This window comes from Coregonus lavaretus (assembly GCF_964263955.1).
Source record: "Coregonus lavaretus genome assembly, chromosome: 8".
NCBI lineage: Eukaryota > Metazoa > Chordata > Actinopteri > Salmoniformes > Salmonidae > Coregonus > Coregonus lavaretus.
The window spans coordinates 21,289,083-21,312,711 of NC_139995.1; the positions used below are offsets into that span (position 1 = coordinate 21,289,083).

Sequence of the window (23,629 nt, forward strand, 5' to 3'; positions counted from 1 at the left end):
TGCCAAAAGTATCCTGTCGTCTTTTGTATATTGACCTAAAGTGGGTGTTCACTTGGTGGGTTAGGAGTGTGGACTGTTTGAAGATCATTGTGGCAGTTGGGTAGAGAAATGGGAGTGAGAGCGATAACAACAGCCTCTAAGGAGAGTTGGTGCTGCTAACCACACCCTTGATCTACTGAACCTTGACCATGTGTGTTATTATCAGTAAGTAGTATGCTCTCTGGAATAGACTGTGCCATGTTCACCTCTACACTATTCTTTAGAACACAGCTCCAGACAAATGTGCATATAATTTGCGGTGGTGGCTCCCATATTTCCCTGGTAGTCTGGTGATGCTTACGGTGCTAGCCTCCCCAATTAACAGGAATATCTCTCAACCCCTGTCAGTTGCCCTCTGAGGATTGGAGGGTCCAGAGGGTTGAACGTCTAATCATTTCTCTGGTGCTCCTGCTTTCATCAGGCTTTCATTATTTAGAGGCCTTAAAGGGAGAGGAACTGGGTACGGTACTGCCAGAGTTGGCTCTCTCCTCAGGTGAGCGAGGATAGGGGAGAAGAGGAGAGGAATTCTAGAATTCTAAAGAAACAAGGAAGAAGAGTGGGGATTGTTTAGTCAACTCAGCCTTATTCAGCACTTGTATGTCCCTGTCCTGAGGAAATAGGACTTCATTACCGTTGTGATGACACGTTTGCCTGATTGATTCTGAAATCAAAGCCTGGGAGAGCTGAGGCTGTAACACACCATTTTGCGACCACCCTGCGAGCGTTTCCCAAACCTGAGCAATGCAGACTGGGTGAGCTGGGAAGAATGCCCATGCTTGATGTTCACCCAGCAGCCATTTTGATGGTGCTAGCTGGATAGTGGATACTAGCCACTCTTTCTCCCCATCTCCGCTTCCTGATCTGAAGTTAATCTGCTTGTTCTCCAGGGTCAGTCTGAGCTGGGCAGATTGACTAATCTTTGTTTAGTATGGATCTGTTCCTAGCCAGTGGTTTAGAAGTTGAGCTGCTGGATTGATCTGATAAGCTGCCCAGTGCCTAGCGGTTAGCCTGTGACATGCCAATCTCGGCCATACCCTGAGTCCCAGTGTGGTAGAAAGAGAGCTAGCTAGCTCAACACTGTGAGCTCTTCTGTTTACTCTGGAACAGATTGCAGCCAATCTGGCCTCTTGCCCTCCTCCCTCTATCCTGCTGGCTCATAGTGGCTTTAGCTGTGGAGGTCTGTATAGTTACATGGAGTATCCCATGGGGGGGCTGAATGCATGGATACACACACACACACATCGACACAGACAGCTCCAAGCTGTTGCTTGGACCCCTGTTCCTCTGTGGTCTGCCCACCTCCAGTGCTACATGAACCATGAGCTGTCAGTCGCTGAAGTGCACCGCTATGTTGCAACTTAGTGCCCCTCGGACAGCTAGCTCCAGTACTGCCACCCTCTTCCCCTCCCCTCCTGCTCAGATCTCCTCGGCTAGGGGGTTCCAGACTGAGCCTGAGGAGCAGCACTGCTGAGGCCCTTCTCAATAATACAGCACCAGGCTGGCATACTGGTGACCTGGCTGAGTGCTAGGGAGAGACTCCCAGTCCCTGTCACCTACCCAGGTTGATGGGACAAAGGAAGAAGGATTTTGTCTTCAAAGACATCCGAAAGGATAGTATTCAAAGAGATCCTAATTATGGAGGTTTGATAAAATAGGTACCTAGGGGATTTTCACAGCCCTCTCCTCTCTTGAATGGTAATTTGAAGGTATTTTGGGAATAGATCATTTTGTTTTGTTTGGGAAGATATTAGATATTTACACATTCCTCAGGGTAAGGAATGTACTAGCTGGCCTCTGTTCTCCTCTGAAAGGAACAGGGGGGAGGAGGGGTTACACTGTGTGGGTTCTGATGTAATGATCCAGGATGTAGTTATCAATGCTGATGATTGGTTATCTGGTTGCAGTGCCTGATTTCCAGGAGCAGGACATCTTCCTGTGGAGAAAGGACACGGGCTACGGGTTCCGGATCCTGGGAGGGAACGAGCCAGGAGAGCCGGTGAGTTAGAAGATTCAACCACACACTAACATCACTGCTCTGTATATATCTATACTCTCAATAGATATTTTAAGTTCAGTTGAAAAATAATACACCTTTCAACAGATTCCAAGTATCTAGTTATTAATCTTGGCTTGGACACTTATTATGAGACTTCTAAGTTTATTATGACAAATATTGAGTATATATTTAATATATTTTGCATCTTTGTGTGACATATTTTACTGTCTAATTGATGGTTGCAAACTCCTCTGTTGGAGCCAGATGAATCAACTACAGCAGCAGTTTTGGTCTGTGTGTGGTGGTGATTGAGGTCTCAGCTCCTCTGTTCTGTAGCTCCACTTGCTCTTTCATCTACTTGCTGCAGACTCAATCTCTCCCGCCACTTTTTTTCCCTTTAAAGAGGCCAAGTTGTTTGTTCTTGTGAGCTGGTCTGGACAGCTTTTGAAGAAGGAAAATAATGACACACAAGAGATTTAGACCGGGCTGTGCAGACAAGCAGAGAAAGAGGAGAGGAGACGTACCAGCCAGCTTTCTAGCTGGACCAGGGGTGTTAGTGCTGTGTTAGTGCTGCCGGAAAGTGTTGTACTAAAATAATCTTACCTATGAGGTAGAAATATTATTCAACAACCGTTAATATCTCATCTTGATGTTCTTTCACGATGTGCTGTTGATTGACCAACAACCTCTCCTATCACCCGCCTCTTCTGTCCTCTCCTTTTCTCTTATTGTCTCTCCTTTTCTCCCTTCCTCCCCCTCTCCTCTCCACTCCTCTCCTCCCCTCCTCCCTTCCTCCCCCTCTCCTCTCTACTCCTCACCTCCCCTCCTCCCTTCCTCCCCCTCTCCTCCCCTCTCCTTCCTTCCTCCCCTCCTCTCCCCAGATCTACATAGGGCACATAGTGAAGTACGGGGCAGCGGATGAGGACGGGCGCCTGCGTTCGGGGGATGAGCTCATCTGTGTGGACGGCACGGCAGTGGTGGGGAAGTCTCATCAGCTGGTGGTACAGCTGATGCAGCAGGCCGCCAAGCAGGGCCACGTCAACCTCACCGTGCGACGCAAGACTGGCTACGGAGGTAAGGGAACGCAGCAGCTAGTTAAACACGGACACTAAGTTTTACTTAGACAGACACTCTTATACAGAGTGAACGCATTCAAATAACAGCTACATGATATGAGCATCAGAAGTGGTTTGTGTGAACTTGTCTTTCAACAGCAAGAGATGGAGAGAAATCTGTGGTAGCAGTGTTGGCTTAAATCAGACAACGTAATTTGATAGTTTGTCTGCCAGTAATTTTGCCAGTAATTCTGTCTTCTCTGCACAATGCTTAAGGATCATGGTAGAATCTTATTCGATAATCTGTCTCAGAATGTTCCTATTTCAAGTATCGCACAAACAGCAGATGAGCAGCAGTCTGTGCAGTAGTACAATCAACAGCAGTCTATGCAGAAACATCAGAGCAATCCACTGCTCCAGGCAGTGAAGGGCCCGAGGACAGAGCTGCTATTTGAAGGGTCGCACCGCTGCTCTTCAACAGTCCATGGATGTGTGGGGAAACATTTATCAGAGGCCCTCAATGCGCCCAACCTGGCTCTGCCCTTCAGCAGGATAAATAAAGTTCCTTAAACATGATGAAGACGGTCCCGACCTGCCCCCACTCCCACCAGCCTGCCTTCCAGCCACTGATGTGAGCGTCCAGACCGAGGGCATGATGGTTGGTCAGAGGGGTGACGCCCACTATGAAGTACTGCCTCAATGCCAGGAAATTAGATGGGAACCTTATGTTGTGATGCAGTTGGGAAGCCATATCTTTAGATGTTTTGGGGAGGAATAGATGAAAGTGTAGACCTGCTTCCTGCTATCAGTGTGATTATTACGCCAGGCTGAGTGGGTAGAGAGGCGCACCAGTGTCCATGTTCATTAGTAAAAAAAAATATTTCGTGTTTCTTTTAGTTTTATGTGCTGTTGCTGTAAAGTAGCTCTGTCAATTCCTCCTCAGGGTCTAAAGGGGAGGGTGAGGTGCCCCCGTCCCCAGCCTCGTCCCACCACAGCAGCACACAGGCCCCCTCCCTCACAGAGGAGAAGCGGACTCCCCAGGGCAGCCAGAACTCCCTCAACACTGTCAGCTCCAGCAGTGGCTCCACCAGCGGCATCGGCAGCGGGGGTGGTGGGGGCTCGGGTAGCACCGTGGTCAACAACGCCCTGCAGCCCTACGATGTGGAGATCCGCCGCGGGGAGAACGAGGGCTTCGGATTTGTGATTGTCTCGTCTGTGTCCCGACCCGAGTCTGGCACCACCTTCGGTAAGACCCCCATGTCCTCTCTACCTTTCTGTACTTAAATATAGGTAGCACATATGCATGTACTATGCACACACACACTCAAAGTTCCTCTCACTATACAGGAGAACATAGATATTTTTTAACTAATCACTGTTTGACTACTGGGTACTGTCCCTCTACTTCTATGAAAATTATATTCTTAATAGCCCATATTTCTGGTGAATAGCTTTCATCCTCATTCTTCCATCTTCTAGCGAGTGGTGTTCCTCTTCTATTTTCTTAAATTCTGTCAAGCAGAGACACTGAAACCCAGCCCAAAGAACTGTAATATTTATACTATCTTTCATAATTGATCACAAGTAAGAGTATGTTGCATAATATCCTGTATAATTCAGATGCTCTTACTTAAATGCCTCCGATGAGCAGATTGCCACAGTTATAATGATGAGTTAATAAGGGGGAAGAGTATTGCGATATTGTAAGTGGGATCATTTGTAGATGGATAGACCCTCTCCCACTGTCCTCCAACTCTGCTTGTCCCTCTGCATGCCCTGTTGTCTGCTCTGGTGTCTTTGCTGTGCAGTGTATTCTGCCTATAACTGCTACAGAGAGATCTTGCTGCCACTCTCTGTACCTACCTGACCACTCCTCAGGGAGTCGCTCTGGGTTGGGTGTGCTGAAACACTGCTTAACTAAACTCTCACTGGGCGTCAAACGATCAAGCAAAGCATATCTTCATGTACTGAAATGGAAGGCATTGGCAAGTTTGTACCATTTCGTTTATCTTCCAGGCTTCACATAAAAGAGGAGCACGTTGGTTATTGATCAATAGTGAAGAGAAATCTGTATGGATCCCAATTACTCTGACACAGATATATCCATCCATCCTCTCTTAGCTTATTAAAGAAACACATCCTTCTGCTGTGAAACCAACAAAGCTTCTAGTTGGTACAGAACTCATGAGTTGCGCTCCACAGATCTGCTCTTGGCTAGAGTTACTGACAGCAGAGGGAAGAGACAGACTGATTAGTCTTTGTAGTTCAATGAATGAAGAAGAGGAATAGAGATGGATAGAGAATGATATGTGCTATATTTCTCTGTTATGATTGAGAGGCATTCTCTAGTAGGGTAGAAGCCTTTGTGCTGCTGAGGATTGTTGGTAGGAGAGGACCTGAGGGTACTAGCGAAGAAGTCGTCTGTGATGTCTGTACGTTTGTAATCTAGGCTGCAGCTGCAGGTGTCTGTCTTATCAGAGCTGAAGGTTGACATAGTTTCCTGATTATTAGGTTTCAGCTGTACAAAGATGTTAGGAGAGATTCACTAATGCAAATAGAAGAACTTGTCCTTTGGAGCAGCGCTAGTACATAATGTTGACAGAGGGAGATTGTCAGTGACACATTGAGTATTTAGTATGGTCCTAATTCATTTGAATGCAGTACATATACAGTATGTAAAGGCATTTTTCCTTCAACATTCCCTCTCACTTGACCAATGCTTTCACTGTCTCACGGCAGATTTCCAGGCACTGTCTTTTGGCACTTGGCTTGGTGGCTTTGGTGAAGTAACCCTTAACCTTCTGTCTTCCATTCTCTCTCTTCTCCTCTTCCTCGTCTGTCAATTTTTTCTTCTTCTTCTCTCTCTCTCTCTCAAAACACCAACAATGTCACATCACACACACTATGAATCATGCAAACGCAAAAAGCTGGAAATGCATGTGTGGCCATGCCCCACAAAATAGGTCGTATTATTGAGGGGAGCCCTGCGGACCGCTGTGGGAAGCTGAAGGTGGGGGACCGTATCCTGGCCGTCAACGGCTGCTCCATCACCAACAAGTCACACTCGGACATCGTCAACCTGATCAAGGAGGCCGGGAACACCGTCACGCTAAGGATCATTCCCGGAGACGGTAAGACAGAACCCTGTTCCTGGAGAGCCTGTATGTTTTCTTTTCAACCCCAATCTAGCACACCTGATTCTAATAATTAGCTGGTTGGTTATAATTGGGGTTGGAGCGACAACCTACAGGAGGGTTACGGTAGCTCTCCAGGAACAGGGTTGGGCAGAACTAGACCTAAGACTGTAGATCTCAGCAGTTAGGATCAACCTGTGTCATAGGAATATTTGTGCATTAAATCAGTTATGTAAACCTTTATTGTATCGGAATGTACAGTATACACCTTTTGCTAAAGGAATGCCTATCTCGGTACATCACCATCACAGCGTTTTTACATTTCGAGTGCTCTAGTTAGTCTGATCACCCCCGCAATGTTGACAGAGCTGCTTGTCTTGGATGGGAGGGAACTTTCTAGTGCAGTCGTGCATTTCACATTCTCCTGAAACATTCAAGAGTAATTCAGCTGTCAGAGGCTGTAACGGTGTGTGTGTGTGTGTGTATTTGTTTGTGTGTGTGTGTGTGTGTGTGTGTGTGTCTTTCTTGGGGCTAAGAGCTCTCGTTACACTGCACTGACAGATCACCCTGGCATGCTGTTTGATTAAGTGAGAGAGATGCAGGGAGAACGCCAGTGTAAACACTAGTCTTTGTTAACCTGCATGTTGGAGAAATTTGAGTTATTTGTCCATGTTGCTGTTGTTTGGCCTGTTTTTATGGATTAAAGCCTTTTTCTGTAGAGACAGATGATTACACTGAGACACAATTGTTTTAGAGAGAGAGAGAGACTACAAACCATGGTCAGAATCCCTGTCTATTAGTGAGGTAGGTACACTCTTAGAAAAAAAGGTGCTATCTAGAACCTAAAAGCGTTCTTTGGCTATCCCCATAGGAGAACCCTTTGAAGAACCCTTGTCGGTTCCAGATAGGACCCTTTTGGTTCCAAGTAGAACTGTTTTGGGTTCCATGTAGAACCCTTTCCATAGAGGGTTCTATATAGAATCCAAAATGGTTCTACCTGGAACCGAAGAACCCTTTAAGAACCCTTTTTTCAAATGGTGTAGATTTAACCAATGCCAGGGTTGTCTCCTGCTGTTAAACGCAGGGCTGTTAGGGAGGCAGAGGGAGATTTAATAAGGAGGCTGATTCCAACATCACTGCAGGGAAACTCTGCGCTCTCTCTCTCTCTCTCTGGAAAGGCTGGGAGGGAGCTGGGTGGGAGGAAGGGATAGCGCAATGGAAAGAGGAAAGTGGGAGAGAAGGAGTACGGGATGAGAGATGCGGAGATTGAGGGAGGAAATGAGAGGGATGGAGTATGTGAGGATGGAGCCTGGGCTTCAGGGGTTGGAACCGCAATTATTTTCCGATCGTTTCGTTCTGAACCGAACCACACATTTTGTTGTTCCGTTCCACTGTTCCGAACAGCAAAATAAAGTTCTGAACCAGTTGGAAGCCCAAAAAAGTACTGGTTTACATTGTTCCTTTCTGTTCTTTTTTTAACCTGTGAAATCAACAGTTTTTTACACTGCGCTCATTAAATTACTTCACCAATCAGTGCGAATAGAGCAGGTAAGCTAGTTGTTTACATGCGTGATGGACAGACAAGTGTAGCCTATGGCACACGGTGTGACTGAAATGTTACAGGTGGGGAGAGAGCGAGAGAGGGTTGAGGAGCAGGCTTGAAGCGCTAGGCATCGTGTTATGACATGCATTATCTGAATTTGGTACCACAGAGTTATACCTAGGAGAAGCGGCTTCTATGAAGGAACTTTGTATGTCCTTTGAGCTAGCTAGCTAACAAGCTTGAGTTAGCGACCTAACAAGCTTGAGCTAGCAACCTAACAAGCTTGAGATAGCTAGCTAACAACCTTGAGCTAGCAAGTGAACAAGCTTGTGTGTGCAGAGCGGCATCAGAATTAAAAACACATCGTACCTTTTTGTAGTTAATAAATCCAATGTGAAACGTGATAACTAGGCCTATAGTATCCTAAACTAGCATTGAACAAGTGAATCCATTCTTCTCTAGCTAATAAAACATATATATCCTTATCTTCTAACACTTCTAACATCAGTACAGTAGCCTATGCTTCGGAGAGGGGAAGGGCAGGTAGCCTATACATGTGCACACACACTGACAAAGATTTTAAGCTTGCAGGTTGACGCTGGAATACAGAGTGAGGGCTTTGCATAGTTGCATTGTTGCGTTTTTTTGTGGGACTATAAAAAAAAGGACAGGAACGTAAAATAACATTACTAACCAGTTTCCATGCTTTTAAAATAACGGTTCTGTTCCAGAAAAGTATGGATCACTTTCGTTCCCGGTTCTGTTTCTGTTCCTTAATTTCTTTACAGTTTTCAGTTCTGTTCCCTGAACTGGTTCCAACCTCTGGTTGACTCCGGCGTAGAGTGATGGAGGAGGGAGAAGGTTTATTTTAAGACACTGGGATTCATGGACAGAGACAGCACTCATCAAACCTCGGGTTTCCCCAAGCAATGTGACTACGCAGCTGGCTGGAATTAAACCCACTCGGCCCGACCTCGGCTCGGCCTCCACTCTGATTGGCTGGCCAGCCCAATGTTTCAGGGGTCGTGGGAGCGGAATGGAGAGTTAAGCCATTGGGATCCAAGTGGACTAGTGGGGGAGTGATGTATATTTGAAACTGGAATTGAGCACAGCCGGTGGGGCTGGGATTAGTCTAGGGGCGGTAGTTGGGCCGAGAGCAGGGGCTAGGATTAGTCTAACTTTAAGCATCAGTTGTCAGAGCAGCTTACCGATCACTGCACCTGTACACAGCCCATCTGTAATTAGCCCACCCAACTACCTCATCGCCATATTGTTATTTATTTTGCTCATTTGCACCCCAGTATCTCTATTTGTACATCATCTTCTGCACATCTATCACTCCAGTGTTAATACTAAATTGTAATTATTTTGCACTATGGCCTATTTATTGCCTTACCTCCATAACTTACTACATTTGCACACACTGTATATAGATTTTCTATTGTGTTTTTGACTGTACGTTTTGTTTATCCCATATGTAACGCTGTGTTGTTGTTGTTTTTATCGCACTGCTTTGCTTTATCTTGTCGCAGTTGTAAATGAGAACTTGTTCTCAACTGGCTTACCTGGTTAAATAAAGGTGAGAAAAAAAGAACAAAATATTAGAAAGAAATGAGGGTGTGTGTTTGGAGTGAGGAGATGGTTGTGTGGTTATTGCGTGTTTATTTAAGGATTACGGTCAAGCATAGGTCATTGATTACACAAATATGCTGTGATTAGATGAGAGCCATGAGTATAGCAGTTCCTCGGGTCCAGGCTTCCATATGTCCCCCTTTGAATAAATTATATATAAAAAATGTAGCGCCCCTGCTACAGTATATCTATCGGGCGTCCGGCATTGCCATCAGCCAGCCGTCAGCCGTTGAGGAAATGCTTCCTTTGAAATCAATGAAAGCTGCTTCACTACCTGTGTTGCGCTCGGGTTGCGTCACTTCCAATGGCAGCGTCCAAGCTCAAGAATCGGCGAGGTTAAATTCTTAACGTCTGACGCACACGTTCATTCTATCTTGTGAATTGAAATAATGAGAAATAAAGTTGTCGTCCTCTGTAGCTCAGCTGGTAGAGCACGGCGCTTGTAACGCCAAGGTAGTGGGTTCGATCCCCGGGACCACCCATACACAAAAATGTATGCACGCATGACTGTAAGTCGCTTTGGATAAAAGCGTCTGCTAAATGGCATATTATTATTATTATTATATTATAAAGTTAATTTTGGTTGCATATGGCCTTGACTATACACCACTGGTTATTTTACTAAGATTTACTAAGTCAAGAAGCTACTACTACTAGCTAGCTAGCTAGCTACATTGACTAGCTAGGTTCACAATGTAAACAAAAGCAACTTGTGTAATTAGAGGATCATTAAGTACAACCACTAGCAACAATTTAATGAGTACTTGTGAAAAACTGGACCAAAGCTATTGGACTTATGCATAATCGATGAATATGGTTCAGTACAGTAGGGGAAAATAGAATAAAGATGCTCTTCCCCTCTGCTACTCTCCGCTCTCAAAACAACACGCTCTGTGTAGCAGGTAGAACGTCACATTGACATGACGCTGATGGCAAAGCAACGCGATGCTTATAGTTGAGCTGAAGTTGGGCTTACGACGGTTTAGTGAAACTGTTTTTGGTTCATTTTTCTCCCTTCGTATTTTGCATGGTTCAGTCTGCAGGCCCCTGACCCCCCTGCTCCTTTTCTCTCTCCTTCGCTCTCTCTCTCTCTCTCTCTCTCTCTCTCTCTCTCTCTCTCTCTCTCTCGCTCTCTCTCTCGCTGTCTCTCTCTCATCAGAGTCCTCTAATGCATCACTGCTGACCAACGCTGAGAAGATCGCCACTATAACAACCACTCACACAGCCCAACAACAGGCTGCACCTGAGCCCAGGTGAGAGGGATTCTGGGATACATGTATGTAGGACCTAATTGCTTAAGAACATGTCTATTAGCAAAGATTTTTAACCAATATGTTATAATCTTTCTCATTCCAGAAACAACACCAAACCAAAACAGGAGTCCTCTTTTGAGTTCAAATCCCCCCAGGCCCCTCCTCCCCCTGCCCCAACAACACAACCTCCAGCCCAGGTAAGGATCTGTCCATCGCTGCCAAGGCCTGCCTGTCCCCAACTGTGGGGGGGGGGGGGGGGGGGGGTTATACGACTGTAAAAACACCAGGATATCAGCTGCAAGTGATTTAAATTTTATTGCGGTCAATTTGCAGTCTACAAATTATTCGTAATTATGTTCCGGCCCCCCGACCATCCTCTCAAGAAAAAATCGTCTCGTGGCTGAATCTAGTTGATGATCCCTGCCCTACAGCAATGTGTTCCCTCTAAGTGGTTGTCACACTAGGGAGATGCTTTATTCTGATATCATATTGATTAGTTCCTGAACAGAGCAAGGAAGGAGGGTGTTGAGTCTGTGTCCTTGGCAGTGCCCTTGTAGTGTCTGTGGCTCTGTGTGCCCTCTCTGCCTGCCTCAAACTGCCCCATAGTCTAATCAATCTATTATTCATTTCACCCACCACTACTCTGGAGCTCCGATCTAAGTGTGACTTTCCTCAAGGTGGCATTCGTCCCCACACTGAAATACGAGCCATCCACAGACACACACACACACTGGCAAGTCTAGCCACCACTGAATCACCAGTCTGACCTTGTCGTATGGATGTGTGTGTTTTTTTTCTCAGGATGCTGGGTTCTACTCAGTGGACCTGGAGAGGGACAACAAAGGTTTTGGGTTCAGCCTGCGAGGAGGTTGTGAGTACAACATGGACCTGTATGTGCTGAGACTAGCTGAGGATGGAGCGGCTGTACGCAATGGCAAGATGAAGGTATATATGACCCCCATATAGGAGTGTTTGAAGTCTAAAGTTGATGTATCATATTCATTCTACTAATGTAATCCTGAACACCTCATACAAAATGAAAACACAAGTTTAACATTCCCCTGGGTCCTATAGAGACAATTAAAGGGTTCATTGATTTTCCTTTATTATTTGTGAATATGTGATATATGTAAATAACATTGAATGTTAGCGGGGGCATCTGTCAGGGAGGTGTGTGTGTCACTGTTCTGAGCAGGGCTTGTTAGATGAGATATTAATAGGCCCAGGTTCTGTGAGGCGGAGAGAGGTGTCAGTAGGAGACCCATTTCTGTACAAGTGGAATTCCCTCGACGGAGAGAACACTGACAGAAAGCTTGAGGCGCAGAGGAGAAAAAAGAGAATTAGAATTCTCCGTCTTTCTGTCTCTCTACCTACATGAGGCAAACCTACAGTTCTTTGACACCATTTCTTTCCCTCTTGTACCATTGTGGATTTCTAGAAATGATGCCTTCACAGCAGTCAGAATAGTTGTTTTTTAGGTTTTAACTATAATCTAACCTTCCTCCCTCTGGCACCGCTTATGTTCCCAACTGTCCCCTTTCCCACTGTCCCCTCTTTTCCTCCCCTGTTCACCCCCTCTGCCCTTCTCTTCTCCTCCTCTTGTCCTTTTCCTACCTATCCTCTGTCTCACCCACTACCTTCCACTCTTCACCTCTCCCTCCTCCAATGTCTCCCCCTCTCCTCTCTCCTTCAGGTGGGAGATGAGATCCTGGAGATAAACAGTGAGAGCACCAAGGGCATGAAGCACGCCCGAGCCATCGAACTGATTAAAAACGGCGGCCGCCGCGCCCGCCTAGTCCTCAAGCGGGGCGACGGCTCGGTGCCTGAATATGGTGGGTCAATCTACGAAAACATTCCCTTTTCCCCCATCTTCACCCCCTGAGTGCACACACACTCCCCATGGGGGAGGGGCGGGGTGGGGTACGAGAGGACACATGTCTCCTCTCCTGTCCTGCTCTGTGCTGTGCTCTGGGCCTTCCACTGACTTCCACTGTCCGCTGGGTGTGTCTGGTTTTACTCCCTTCGGGTCTGGGTCAACTGCTGTCACCTTTTAACCTTCTGCTGTGTGTCACTGAGTGGGGCGTTGCTTGGGGAGCAGGGAATTCTGGGACGCCCCAAGGATGAAAGGGGTCTATGTGGACCCCTTGGAAAAAGAGGGTCACATGGAAAAAATTATGAAAGAACTGTGAGGAGAGAAAACAAATCTAAAAAGATCAGTGTTTCTAAATGTGGATATATGTTTATTGAGTCCTTGCTGAATTATATTTTTAGGGTAAAAAAATAAATAAAATAACTATTGCATCCCGTGCTAAACTGGGAAATGCTCTCTGGTTGGATTGCATCTCCGAGCTTTGATATGGCGTAATGAACATATTTATGATATTTATTGAAGGTGAATGTAAGCTACTGAGTTGAGTTTAGGACTTCAGTCGAGACTGTCTTGAAATGAGACCATTCTAATACTTTCTACCATTTCAATGGGAAATTCACAATACTTTGTTTGACATATTCACAAATCCATGGATTTATTCTCACCTACTGTGTAACTGTCATTGGAAAACTGTGATTCTGGAGACCTCACTCATTCCTGACAATTCAACTCCATTCAGCTCCACCTCTACAGACATTTTTGTAACTAAAAAAGAAACATTTTTACACATATTTTTGTTCATGTACAGAGCCATGAATCAACCCACATATTAATCTAGAAAGTATATTGCTGCATGAACGTGTCAAAGTGTAAATCCAAATGTGTATTTTTTTTTGGGTCAATTTTCCATAATATTTATGGAATATTTCATTTTAATTGTATTGATCTGTTGATTGATAGTCACAATTCATCTTAATGCATTCTTGATTTGGGAAAATATTGCCTGTTTATTCATGTATTTTGTTGCGCCGAGAATATGCTATGTCTTTCCTGCACCAATAAGACATCTCTGTGAGGTTGTATATTTTCTAAAAATGTTTTACTTTTAGTTTCCACCCTTTTACATTTATTTTATGTTGGCAATGTAAACGGCTTCATACTGTGTTGTGTGTGCATCTCGCTGTCTCTATGGGGTTGGTGTCACACGTGTGTGTGTGTGTGCTCGGTTCCAGGACTTTCTCTGTAACTGATACTTTTTCACTCAAAGGTGGGGTTGTTTCCTGGACTGTCTATTTCTCTGAATGATTAAATGATCAAATAAACACCTTTTCCATTGGACAATAAACAAAGACAATAATTCTTATTTCTTCTGCCTATTGTTTTAGTAATCTAAACCCTTTGCCTCTTTCTCTTTTTCTCTTTTTGATCTACCTTTTGTTTGGCTCTTCCTTCCTTCAGAGATGGTTGTTCCCCATCTCACCGCATGTATGAGATCATCTAATGACAAGCTGGGAGATCCTAGTTCCTACCAAAATCAGACCATGGTTTGTAGCTGTCCTCTCCATCTCTCTCCTCCGATCTCTCTCTCTCTTTCTCTCTCTCTCCGGTTTCTCTCTCTTTCTCTCTCTCGCTGTGTGCTGTAGCCTCAACTCACCCGTATCGTGCCTCTGCTCCATGCATAAGAGTCCATTCACCCAGAATGCATTGCCAATATCGCCGCTGCTGCCGCTGTTGTCATGCTGACCAGTAGGAATGGATTCATACATCCCACCTCTTGCATTCAACCTCTGGACATGGCGTGTCCACTGCTGACATGCCAAAGCATCCGTTTGATTCATGTCACGATAGTTTGGTTGTGGGATATTGGTAAAGTTTTTGTCTTTCCTAGACATTTTCTCAACCAATCAATCAATCCCTCCTCTACTGCTGTTCCTCTCTTCTAGCTATTTACTATTTAGCTGTCTAGTTAGTATCTGTGGTTTGTCCCTAGCATTGGAGATAAAACTAGATCCAAGTAGAGTTATTAAGACTTTTAGAAGCCGTCTTGTGACACTTTGATTACCATCCATGTGGTTTATTCACTGATCGGGTGATGTGGTTAGAGTCAGGTAAGAACCAATACCACTGCAGTCATTTAATGACGATCAATTGTCTCTTATCTCCTTGATTAGTCCCTAAAACCATTCAGTACACCTCCTTTATCCATGGTGCTGAGCCAACTCCCGGCATTCTTTATTATGTCCAATCTGTGAAACTAATTTACAACCACAATGTTGTTCCGAAACCAATCATGCTCATACATTATTTACATCATTGCTCAATTCAAAAACTCATCTTGGTTTTGTTAGTTGCATTAAATATTGATCTCACATCGAAGGCATCGCCTGAGCATGAATTAGTCATGTCAAACAATCTAAATCAGCATCAACACCATGCAGCACGCAGCATTTTTACCAACCATTGGACCCCTTCAGCTCCTTTAAGCCAGACTGCTCCTTCCACCAATCCTCATACAGTACGTTGCTGCTTTTGGCTCATACATAGCAATACTAATAACTTACCATCATCAGCTGTGGCTGTGCATCCAAATGGAGAATTGATATAGCCGTGTTTGTTTGCTGACATTAACATTAGAATTGGCAGTATTACAAATAATGTTAGTAGCCTGGTTATTAATCACTATAGTTGATCTAGTCTAGTCAGGAAGTCTGTAAGAGCAGTGTGTTTCATCCAGCACCCTGTGTTGTATGTCATGTTCTATTCCAGACCCCAGCATCGACGGTGCCGGTCCAGTCGCAGGGGTACAAAACGCTTCGGAAGTGAGCACCCTGCCCCACAACAACGCACCATCGGACACCAACGCACCAGTCCCTCACAAACCATCTCGGAGCATGGACAAGAAGGGCCACCACCATTCCAAACACCGCTCCCCGGAAAAGAAGGGCAAGCGCAAGGGAGGGGCGTCTGGGGAGACGGGGGCCTCCAAGCAGTCCAAGAAAAAGGGCAACAAGAGCCAGAGGTCTAGCGGGGATAGCCACGGCACTCACCACCGAGGACACCGCTCCCCGGATAAGGGCCGTAGCCGGGCCCGCAGTGCAGACAACACCCTAGACAGTAGACACAGCCAAGGGCACCACAACACCCACCGCTCTCCGTACAGGTCCACTCACCGCAATCGGTCACCCTATGGCCACCGTTCCCCCTATGGCCACCGGTCACCCTTCCACTCCCCCCACCGCTCACACCACAACTCCCCCACCCGCTACCGCCGTACCCAGTCCTCAGACCCCTACCGGCAGCCCTCCCCAGATAGACAGAGGCGCCGTGGGCCAGAGAGGCCCAACGGGGAGGTGGCACCAGTGCTAAGGAAGCCTCCTGGCCCTGTGCCCAGACCCTTCCTGGATGAGAGCATCCTACAGGAGCCCCCAGCCCTGGACCGAATCAACAGGGAGGCCACGCAACTGAGGGAGCCCAGAGAGGAGCACCTGTTTGGGGAGGACAGCCTTCTGCTGAGGGCCTCCAACTTGGAGCGTGACTACAGCCTGTTATCTGCTGCTGCCAGTGGCCAGAGAGGGGAGACCCTTCCCAGGGTCCACACCCCTGAGTCAGACAGCGCCTACAAGAGGTACAGTTCACTGCTGAGGGGTCGCTCGCCTGCGAGGGTGGAGAGAGAGCCGCGCTACGCCCCCAGGGAGGAGTCCCCAGACCCCCACCACAGAGCCCCTAGCCTGGGCCGAGACATTTCACCTGTCAGGAGCTTCAGAGAGCCAGAGGAGGAGGAGGAGGAAGCAGCAGCACCCAGGCTGAAGGAGTATTACAGCAAGTCCAATGCCAGTCGTGCTTCCAAAGCGCTCCCAGAGCCCAAGCGGAAGGCCTACAAAGATAGCACCAAAGACCTGAGCATCTGATGGGACATCTGCTGTAACACAACCAGCGCCCCCTCCCACTTCCCCACGGCAACACGGTTCCCCCTCACCACTCAGCTCTACCCTTCACACAGCAGAACACACCTGGACCCTGGATGAACCAAATGTATTGATTATATATGACATTCCTGCTTTCCTACTAGACAGTGATTCCAAAAGCTATCAAATGTTTCTGTTTGTTGGATTTTTTTAGGGGACGTTAGTTGGTTAAGCATTGTATATTTCTCCGAATTTTACAGAAAATGTAAAACCGAAAAAAAACTATGATGTGCCTAACAGTTATTTTAATGAGTGTATTTTTCTTTTGTTTTTGTTTGATATGAGACAAGTGTTTTCTCAGCCAAATGTGGTATGTATTTTCCACTGAGCCCAAGGAGGCAGGCATTACACAGCCCCAGTGACTGGTGCCACTGACACAGATGCTGTGCATGTCTTTACGGTTTCAATGTCTTCTCTTTTCTTTCTCTCCCCCAGTGCCACTGTTTTTTTTACATTTGACCAGACTATAGCACAAGCCTGCATTTGTTTGTATATTTTTGGACAGTTTGCAGTATGTGTACATTCAGAGGTGATCATTTTAAACAAATGAAGGGGAGAATAAAGTTAAACTATGATGATGATGATGATGTTAAAATAAAAATAATATATCAAACAAACTATCTTCAGTGTCCCTGTTTTGGTATTATTGTATTATAATTAATCAGAGGAATTGTGGAACATTGACATGTGAGTCTTAGGTCTTATGACTTTTCCAATATGTTATGTTGCCGATATACAGTGGGGGAAAAAAAGTATTTGGTCAGCCACCAATTGTGCAAGTTCTCCCACTTAAAAAGATGAGAGAGGCCTGTAATTTTCATCATAGGTACACGTCAACTATGACAGACAAAATGAGAAAAAAAAATCCAGAAAATCACATTGTAGGATTTTTAATGAATTTATTTGCAAATTATGGTGGAAAATAAGTATTTGGTCAATAACAAAAGTTTCTCAATACTTTGTTATATACCCTTTGTTGGCAATGACACAGGTCAAACGTTTTCTGTAAGTCTTCACAAGGTTTTCACACACTGTTGCTGGTATTTTGGCCCATTCCTCCATGCAGATCTCCTCTAGAGCAGTGATGTTTTGGGGCTGTCGCTGGGCAACACAGACTTTCAACTCCCTCCAAAGATTTTCTATGGGGTTGAGATCTGGAGACTGGCTAGGCCACTCCAGGACCTTGAAATGCTTCTTACGAAGCCACTCCTTCGTTGCCCGGGCGGTGTGTTTGGGATCATTGTCATGCTGAAAGACCCAGCCACGTTTCATCTTCAATGCCCTTGCTGATGGAAGGAGGTTTTCACTCAAAATCTTACGATACATGGCCCCATTCATTCTTTCCTTTACACGGATCAGTCGTCCTGGTCCCTTTGCAGAAAAACAGCCCCAAAGCATGATGTTTCCACCCCCATGCTTCACAGTAGGTATGGTGTTATTTGGATGCAACTCAGCATTCTTTGTCCTCCAAACACGACGAGTTGAGTTTTTACCAAAAAGTTCTATTTTGGTTTCATCTGACCATATGACATTCTCCCAATGCTCTTCTGGATCATCCAAATGCACTCTAGCAAACTTCAGACGGGCCTGGACATGTACTGGCTTAAGCAGGGGGACACGTCTGGCACTGCAGGATTTGAGTCCCTGGTGGCGTAGTGTGTTACTGATGGTAGGCTTTGTTACTTTGGTCCCAGCTCTCTGCAGGTCATTCACTAGGTCCCCCCGTGTGGTTCTGGGATTTTTGCTCACCGTTCTTGTGATCATTTTGACCCCACGGGGTGAGATCTTGCGTGGAGCCCCAGATCGAGGGAGATTATCAGTGGTCTTGTATGTCTTCCATTTCCTAATAATTGCTCCCACAGTTGATTTCTTCAAACCAAGCTGCTTACCTATTGCAGATTCAGTCTTCCCAGCCTGGTACAGGTCTACAATTTTGTTTCTGGTGTCCTTTGACAGCTCTTTGGTCTTGGCCATGGAGTTTGGAGTGTGACTGTTTGAGGTTGTGGACAGGTGTCTTTTATACTGATAACAAGTTCAAACAGGTGCCATTAATACAGGTAACGAGTGGAGGACAGAGGAGCCTCTTAAAGAAGAAGTTACAGGTCTGTGAGAGCCAGAAATCTTGCTTCTTTGTAGGTGACCAAATACTTATTTTCCACCATAATTTGCAAATAAATTCATAAAAAATCCTACAATGTGATTTTCTGGATTTTTTTTCTCAATTTGTCTGTCATAGTTGACGTGTACCTATGATGAAAATTACAGGCCTCTCTCATCTTTTTAAGTGGGAGAACTTGCACAATTGGTGGCTGACTAAATACTTTTTTCCCCCACTGTACCAAGAGGACAAAATGGTAGATTAATAATATAATATTTCAAAACAAAGTAAAGTGATCTGTCTGTTTATAAACCAGTGTGGTTCTTTGCTCTCTGTTCTTCAAATGAGAGAGGAAGAAAGCTGTGTCCTCAGATGTCAAGATGATGACAGGAGCCAGTGGATGGGGACACCAAGGTCATGTTCTCTTACTCCCAGACCACAGACAGAAAGTGATGCAGACAGAGGCCAGTCAGTCAGGTGACCTGTGGAGGCCACTCAGAGGTTTTCCTCTAATGAACCTATCAGCTTTCAGCTTCTGGCCGGGCAGAGTGATGATGAAATTATGTTAGATATAACTGATTCAAAACTTGGTCATGGCCTGGTGCATAAAGTTGTCTCATAATGAAAACGTCTGTTTAGAAGATGTGCTTAGATAAGCCTTAGAATATTGGCTGAATTGCAAATCATTTCAGTCAATTATCCTTTTACTTTTTAATAACTATGCTTAATCTGGGTCTGTTTAACTACATGGCATAATACATTTTAGGAACATGGCAGTTTCTTTTAAGATTTGTAAAAATATTTTCACATCAATGCTTAAAAAAAGCATCTCTACGTACCATAACAGTATTCGATCAGATAATTGCACCCATACAGCCTCTGTCATTATCACTATTATTACAATCTTTTTTGCTTATTTATGTGCATATTTGGATATTTAGAGTTCATGTAATATCCACAACCTTGTTTACATCTGAGGATATTCAATTGCCTTCAAATGGGCCTGCTTAGCCTGAAGGCATTTAGAGATTTGGTTACAGAAATATTATGATAATGAGTGTATAATGAATTTGTGATGAAACAATCACATTTTCCAGAGGCCTCCAGCTAGTCCTGTAAACTTGTTTAATATACAATATTATTCTCTAATATTAGTGATGTCATCATAGTGTGTGAAGCTCCTGGGGCTTCTAAAGGTCTTTTCTCATTAGTAAATAACACAGGGCTTTACTGCATGTTAACGCCACTGATCAATGTTTAAAGATTCAATTCATGCTTTTGTCAAGCCAAAAGGAATGAGAGAGTTGAATTTAGTCAAGATAAAAATGAAATGCTATTTTGATATGTGAGGCTTTGATCTAAAATAATTTTTGGAATGCTTAGGTTGTTACGAGTGTACTGATATAAAAGGGATGCACGTGAAATCCCGGCAACTTTGAGAAAAAAATAAGTTATATCGGAGTTGTCCCTGTTGAAATTTGAAACAGTCTATGCATAGCTTCTCACTCTCTATTGAATACAGACGGTTGATGTCAACACCCCTCATCGAATATTCAAAATAGTATTCAAATAACGGGATGTATCCACCAATCCAAAGAAAGGAATAGGCGGGAGCCAGCCCGCTGTTTCCGCTCTGTGGACAACGAATCCCATTGTTAGGGCAGAGACACAAGCATCTTGTCATTATATCCAATATCTCTGCCCATATGGTGAAGTAGCAATTCTTCCCATAGCCAGTGAAGGGGAATCAGGACCTAAATAATGGATCCAATCCAGTCTCAAGCACCAAAACACACTCCTCTCTCTCTCTCTCTCTCCCTGAGCCTTCATCAAATATAGAATCAGAGCAATGAATGGTAACAATTCAACATGGATGTGTGCGCGCTGAGGAAGAGGAGATAACGAAATCTGTAATAACGACACCACAGCAGCAGCAGCCCAGAATCAGGGCTCCAGCTCGGGGGCTCTGTGACCTTAGAGCCTCTCTTTCTCCCGTCGCCATGGAAACACAGACGGTTCCGTCCTGTCAACCTGACTGGAGAAAAGATGACAGCCATGTTCTGTTTGAGGCAGACATGCATGCGTTTTTTGGACAAAATAATTCAGTAGATTTTTGGCCAAGTGTAGGCCTGTGGGGGTGTGGGTTTATATTTAGTTCTTATTTGATTTGACTGTTTGTGTGTGTGTGTGTGTGTGTGTGTTTATGTTAATGCCAATTGTCATTTGTAACATGTTATACAGGTAATTCTGCAGGTAAGGGGAAATGTAGAAGGGATAGACACATTGTTGCCTTGTCAGGTTAATACCTTGTCAGGTTAATACCTTGCATGTCTCTACATTACTGTCATATCTTCATGTGTAAATTCTTCTCCTTAGTTGAAAATGATGAGTCGTGACTCAACTACCAAAATCAACATCAATCTCTCTACATCTTTCATCCTTTACCTGTGATAATATCCCCACCACTCGGTCCAGAGAAAAACATACCAGACGGGCGTGAATGCAGAATGCTTTTATTCTATATCGAAGGTCGAGGTTTTTTATTAGGGTTATTATGGCCAATAGTTGCTACCTGTCAATCATCATTAGTATCAACAGTTCAAATTGACACACAACACTGTGTGTGTTGGAATATGCACTGAGAGTCAATGAATCAGATATACAGTAAAGGCCTGCATGTTGCTTTATCCTACTCACTTTTTCCCCCAACAATGGCATATTTTGAGAATTAAAAATAGTGCCTGTTTTCCACACATTTTGGGTTAGCAATTAAGAACCACCATAGGGAGTTTGAATTGTTTTTAATTAAAGTGCAGTGTACCTCATTGCTCCTGGCAGGGAGTAAAGCTCAGCTAGTTTTTGTATTTGATCCCCTGCTGATTTTGTACGTTTGCCCACTGACAAAGACATGATCAGCCTATAATTTTAATGGTAGGTTTATTTGAACCGTGAGAGACAGAATAACAACAACAAAATCCAGAAAAACGTATGTCAAAAATGTTATAAATTTATTTGCATTTTAATGAGGGAAATAAGTATTTGACCCCTCTGCAAAACATGACTTAGTACTTGGTGGCAAAACCCTTGTTGGCAATCACAGAGGTCAGACGTTTCTTGTAGTTGGCCACCAGGTTTGCACACATCTCAGGAGGGATTTTGTCCCACTCCTCTTTGCAGATCTTCTCCAAGTCATTAAGGTTTCGAGGCTGACGTTTGGCAACTCGAGCCTTCAGCTCCCTCCACAGATGTTCTATGGGATTAAGGTCTGGAGACTGGCTAGGCCACTCCAGGACCTTAATGTGCTTCTTCTTGAGCCACTCCTTTGTTGCCTTGGCCGTGTGTTTTGGGTCATTGTCATGCTGGAATACCCATCCACAACACTTTCACCCAGTTCTCCTCTGAATCATTCAGATGTTCATTGCCAAACATCAGACGGGCATGTATATGTGCTTTCTTGAGCAGGGGGACCTTGCGGGCGCTGCAGGATTTCAGTCCTTCACGGCGTAGTGTGTTACCAATATATTTCTTGGTGACTATGGTCCCAGCTGCCTTGAGATCATTGACAAGATCCTCCTGTGTAGTTCTGGGCTGATTCCTCACCGTTCTCATGATCATTGCAATTCCACGAGGTGAGATCTTGCATGGAGCCCCAGGCCGAGGGAGATTGACAGGTCTTTTGTGTTTCTTCCATTTGCGAATAATCGCACCAACTGTTGTCACCTTCTCACCAAGCTGCTTGGTGATGGTCTTGTAGCCCATTCCAATCTTGTGTAGGTCTACAATCTTGTCCCTGACATCCTTGGAGAGCTCTTTGGTCTTGGCCATGGTAGAGAGTTTGGAATCTGATTGATTGATTGCTTCTGTGGACAGGTGTCTTTTATACAGGTAACAAGCTGAGATTAGGAGCACTCCCTTTAAGAGTGTGCTCCTAATCTCAGCTCATTACCTGTATAAAATACATCTGGGAGCCAGAAATCTTTCTGATTGAGAGGGGGTCAAATACTTATTTCCCTCATAAAAATGCAAATAAATTAATAACATTTTTGACATGTGTTTTTCTTGATTTTTTTGTTGCTATTCTGTCTCTCACTGTTCAGATAAACCTACCATTAAAATTATAGACTGATCATGTCTTTGTCAGTGGGCAAACGTACAAAATCAGCAGGGAATCAAATACTTTTTTTCCCTCACTGTACCAATTTGTGACAATTAAAAATACCATTCCTATATATTCAAGATCAATTAAGATAATACTGGCATACTTGGAAAGATTGCATTGGTCACTTTTAGTTTAAATTGCAATGGAATGTTCAGAATAAACACACTTGATAACAAGGATATGTTGAAGTGTTTCAATGGCAAGACAGGGCCCGGTTTCCCAAAAGCATCTTAAGGCTAGGTTAATCTTAGAACCATAGGATCCTATTCTAACAATGAACTTAGTCTTAAAATAGTTTTGGGAAACCGGGCCCAGGAATCTTAAGGTTCAATTGGTACCACAAATGATACAGTATGTAAACCAAGAAACTGTGTGTTTCTTGGTTTATATTCAAGTAGGTGTCAGAGAGTGCCATCTTATGGTCAACATGTGAAATCACATCCACCCTGCACGTGATGTCACCCATCCCAGTGTTTTGCCTGGACATGCCAGAATTGTACTGTGCTGGTGGCAGAAATATGGCTCTCTACAGAACAATATGTCACACAGGCAGACATTAAGGGATTGAATGATGTGCTAAGGCAGGGTACCCCAACCGAATTTGGCCCGTGGGAGGTTTTATTTAGCCCCCCAAGTTTCCTGAGCAAAACAAAATATATATACAGTACCAGTTAAAAGTTTGGACACACCTACTCATTCAAGGGTTTTTCTTAATTTTTACTATTTTCTACATTGTAGAATAATAGTTAAAACATCAAAACTATGAAATAACACATATGAAATCATGTAGTAACCAAATAAATATAAAAATATATTTTATATTTGAGATTGTTCAAATAGCCACCCTTTGCCTTGATGAGAGCTTTGCACACTCTTGTCATTCTC

General features: G+C 44.4%; 2 protein-coding genes across 2 annotated transcripts in view; both read left to right on the forward strand.

Moving 5' to 3' along the window:
• Nucleotides 1-13,861, forward strand: part of magi1b (membrane associated guanylate kinase, WW and PDZ domain containing 1b) — a gene marked incomplete at its 5' end in the record, with an annotated part of 211,408 nt that extends 197,547 nt beyond the window's left edge. The window contains 8 exons of the mRNA XM_084167128.1: nt 1,944-2,035; nt 2,917-3,109; nt 4,034-4,336; nt 6,018-6,221; nt 10,559-10,652; nt 10,756-10,849; nt 11,454-11,597; nt 12,346-13,861. Coding sequence (XP_084023254.1) covers nt 1,944-2,035; nt 2,917-3,109; nt 4,034-4,336; nt 6,018-6,221; nt 10,559-10,652; nt 10,756-10,849; nt 11,454-11,597; nt 12,346-12,534 — 1,313 coding nt within the window. The 3' untranslated portion in view covers nt 12,535-13,861. The remainder of the gene's footprint in view (nt 1-1,943; nt 2,036-2,916; nt 3,110-4,033; nt 4,337-6,017; nt 6,222-10,558; nt 10,653-10,755; nt 10,850-11,453; nt 11,598-12,345) is intronic.
• Nucleotides 13,862-14,614: 753 nt separating this feature from the next.
• Nucleotides 14,615-17,072, forward strand: LOC311133965 (uncharacterized protein; the record flags this gene model as incomplete). Its single annotated transcript, XM_084167593.1, has 2 exons — nt 14,615-14,630; nt 15,289-17,072. The coding sequence occupies 2 exons, from the start codon at nt 14,615-14,617 to the stop codon at nt 16,428-16,430; spliced, it is 1,158 nt and encodes a 385-aa protein (XP_084023719.1). The 3' UTR covers nt 16,431-17,072.
• Between the last annotated feature and the right edge of the window lie 6,557 nt (nt 17,073-23,629).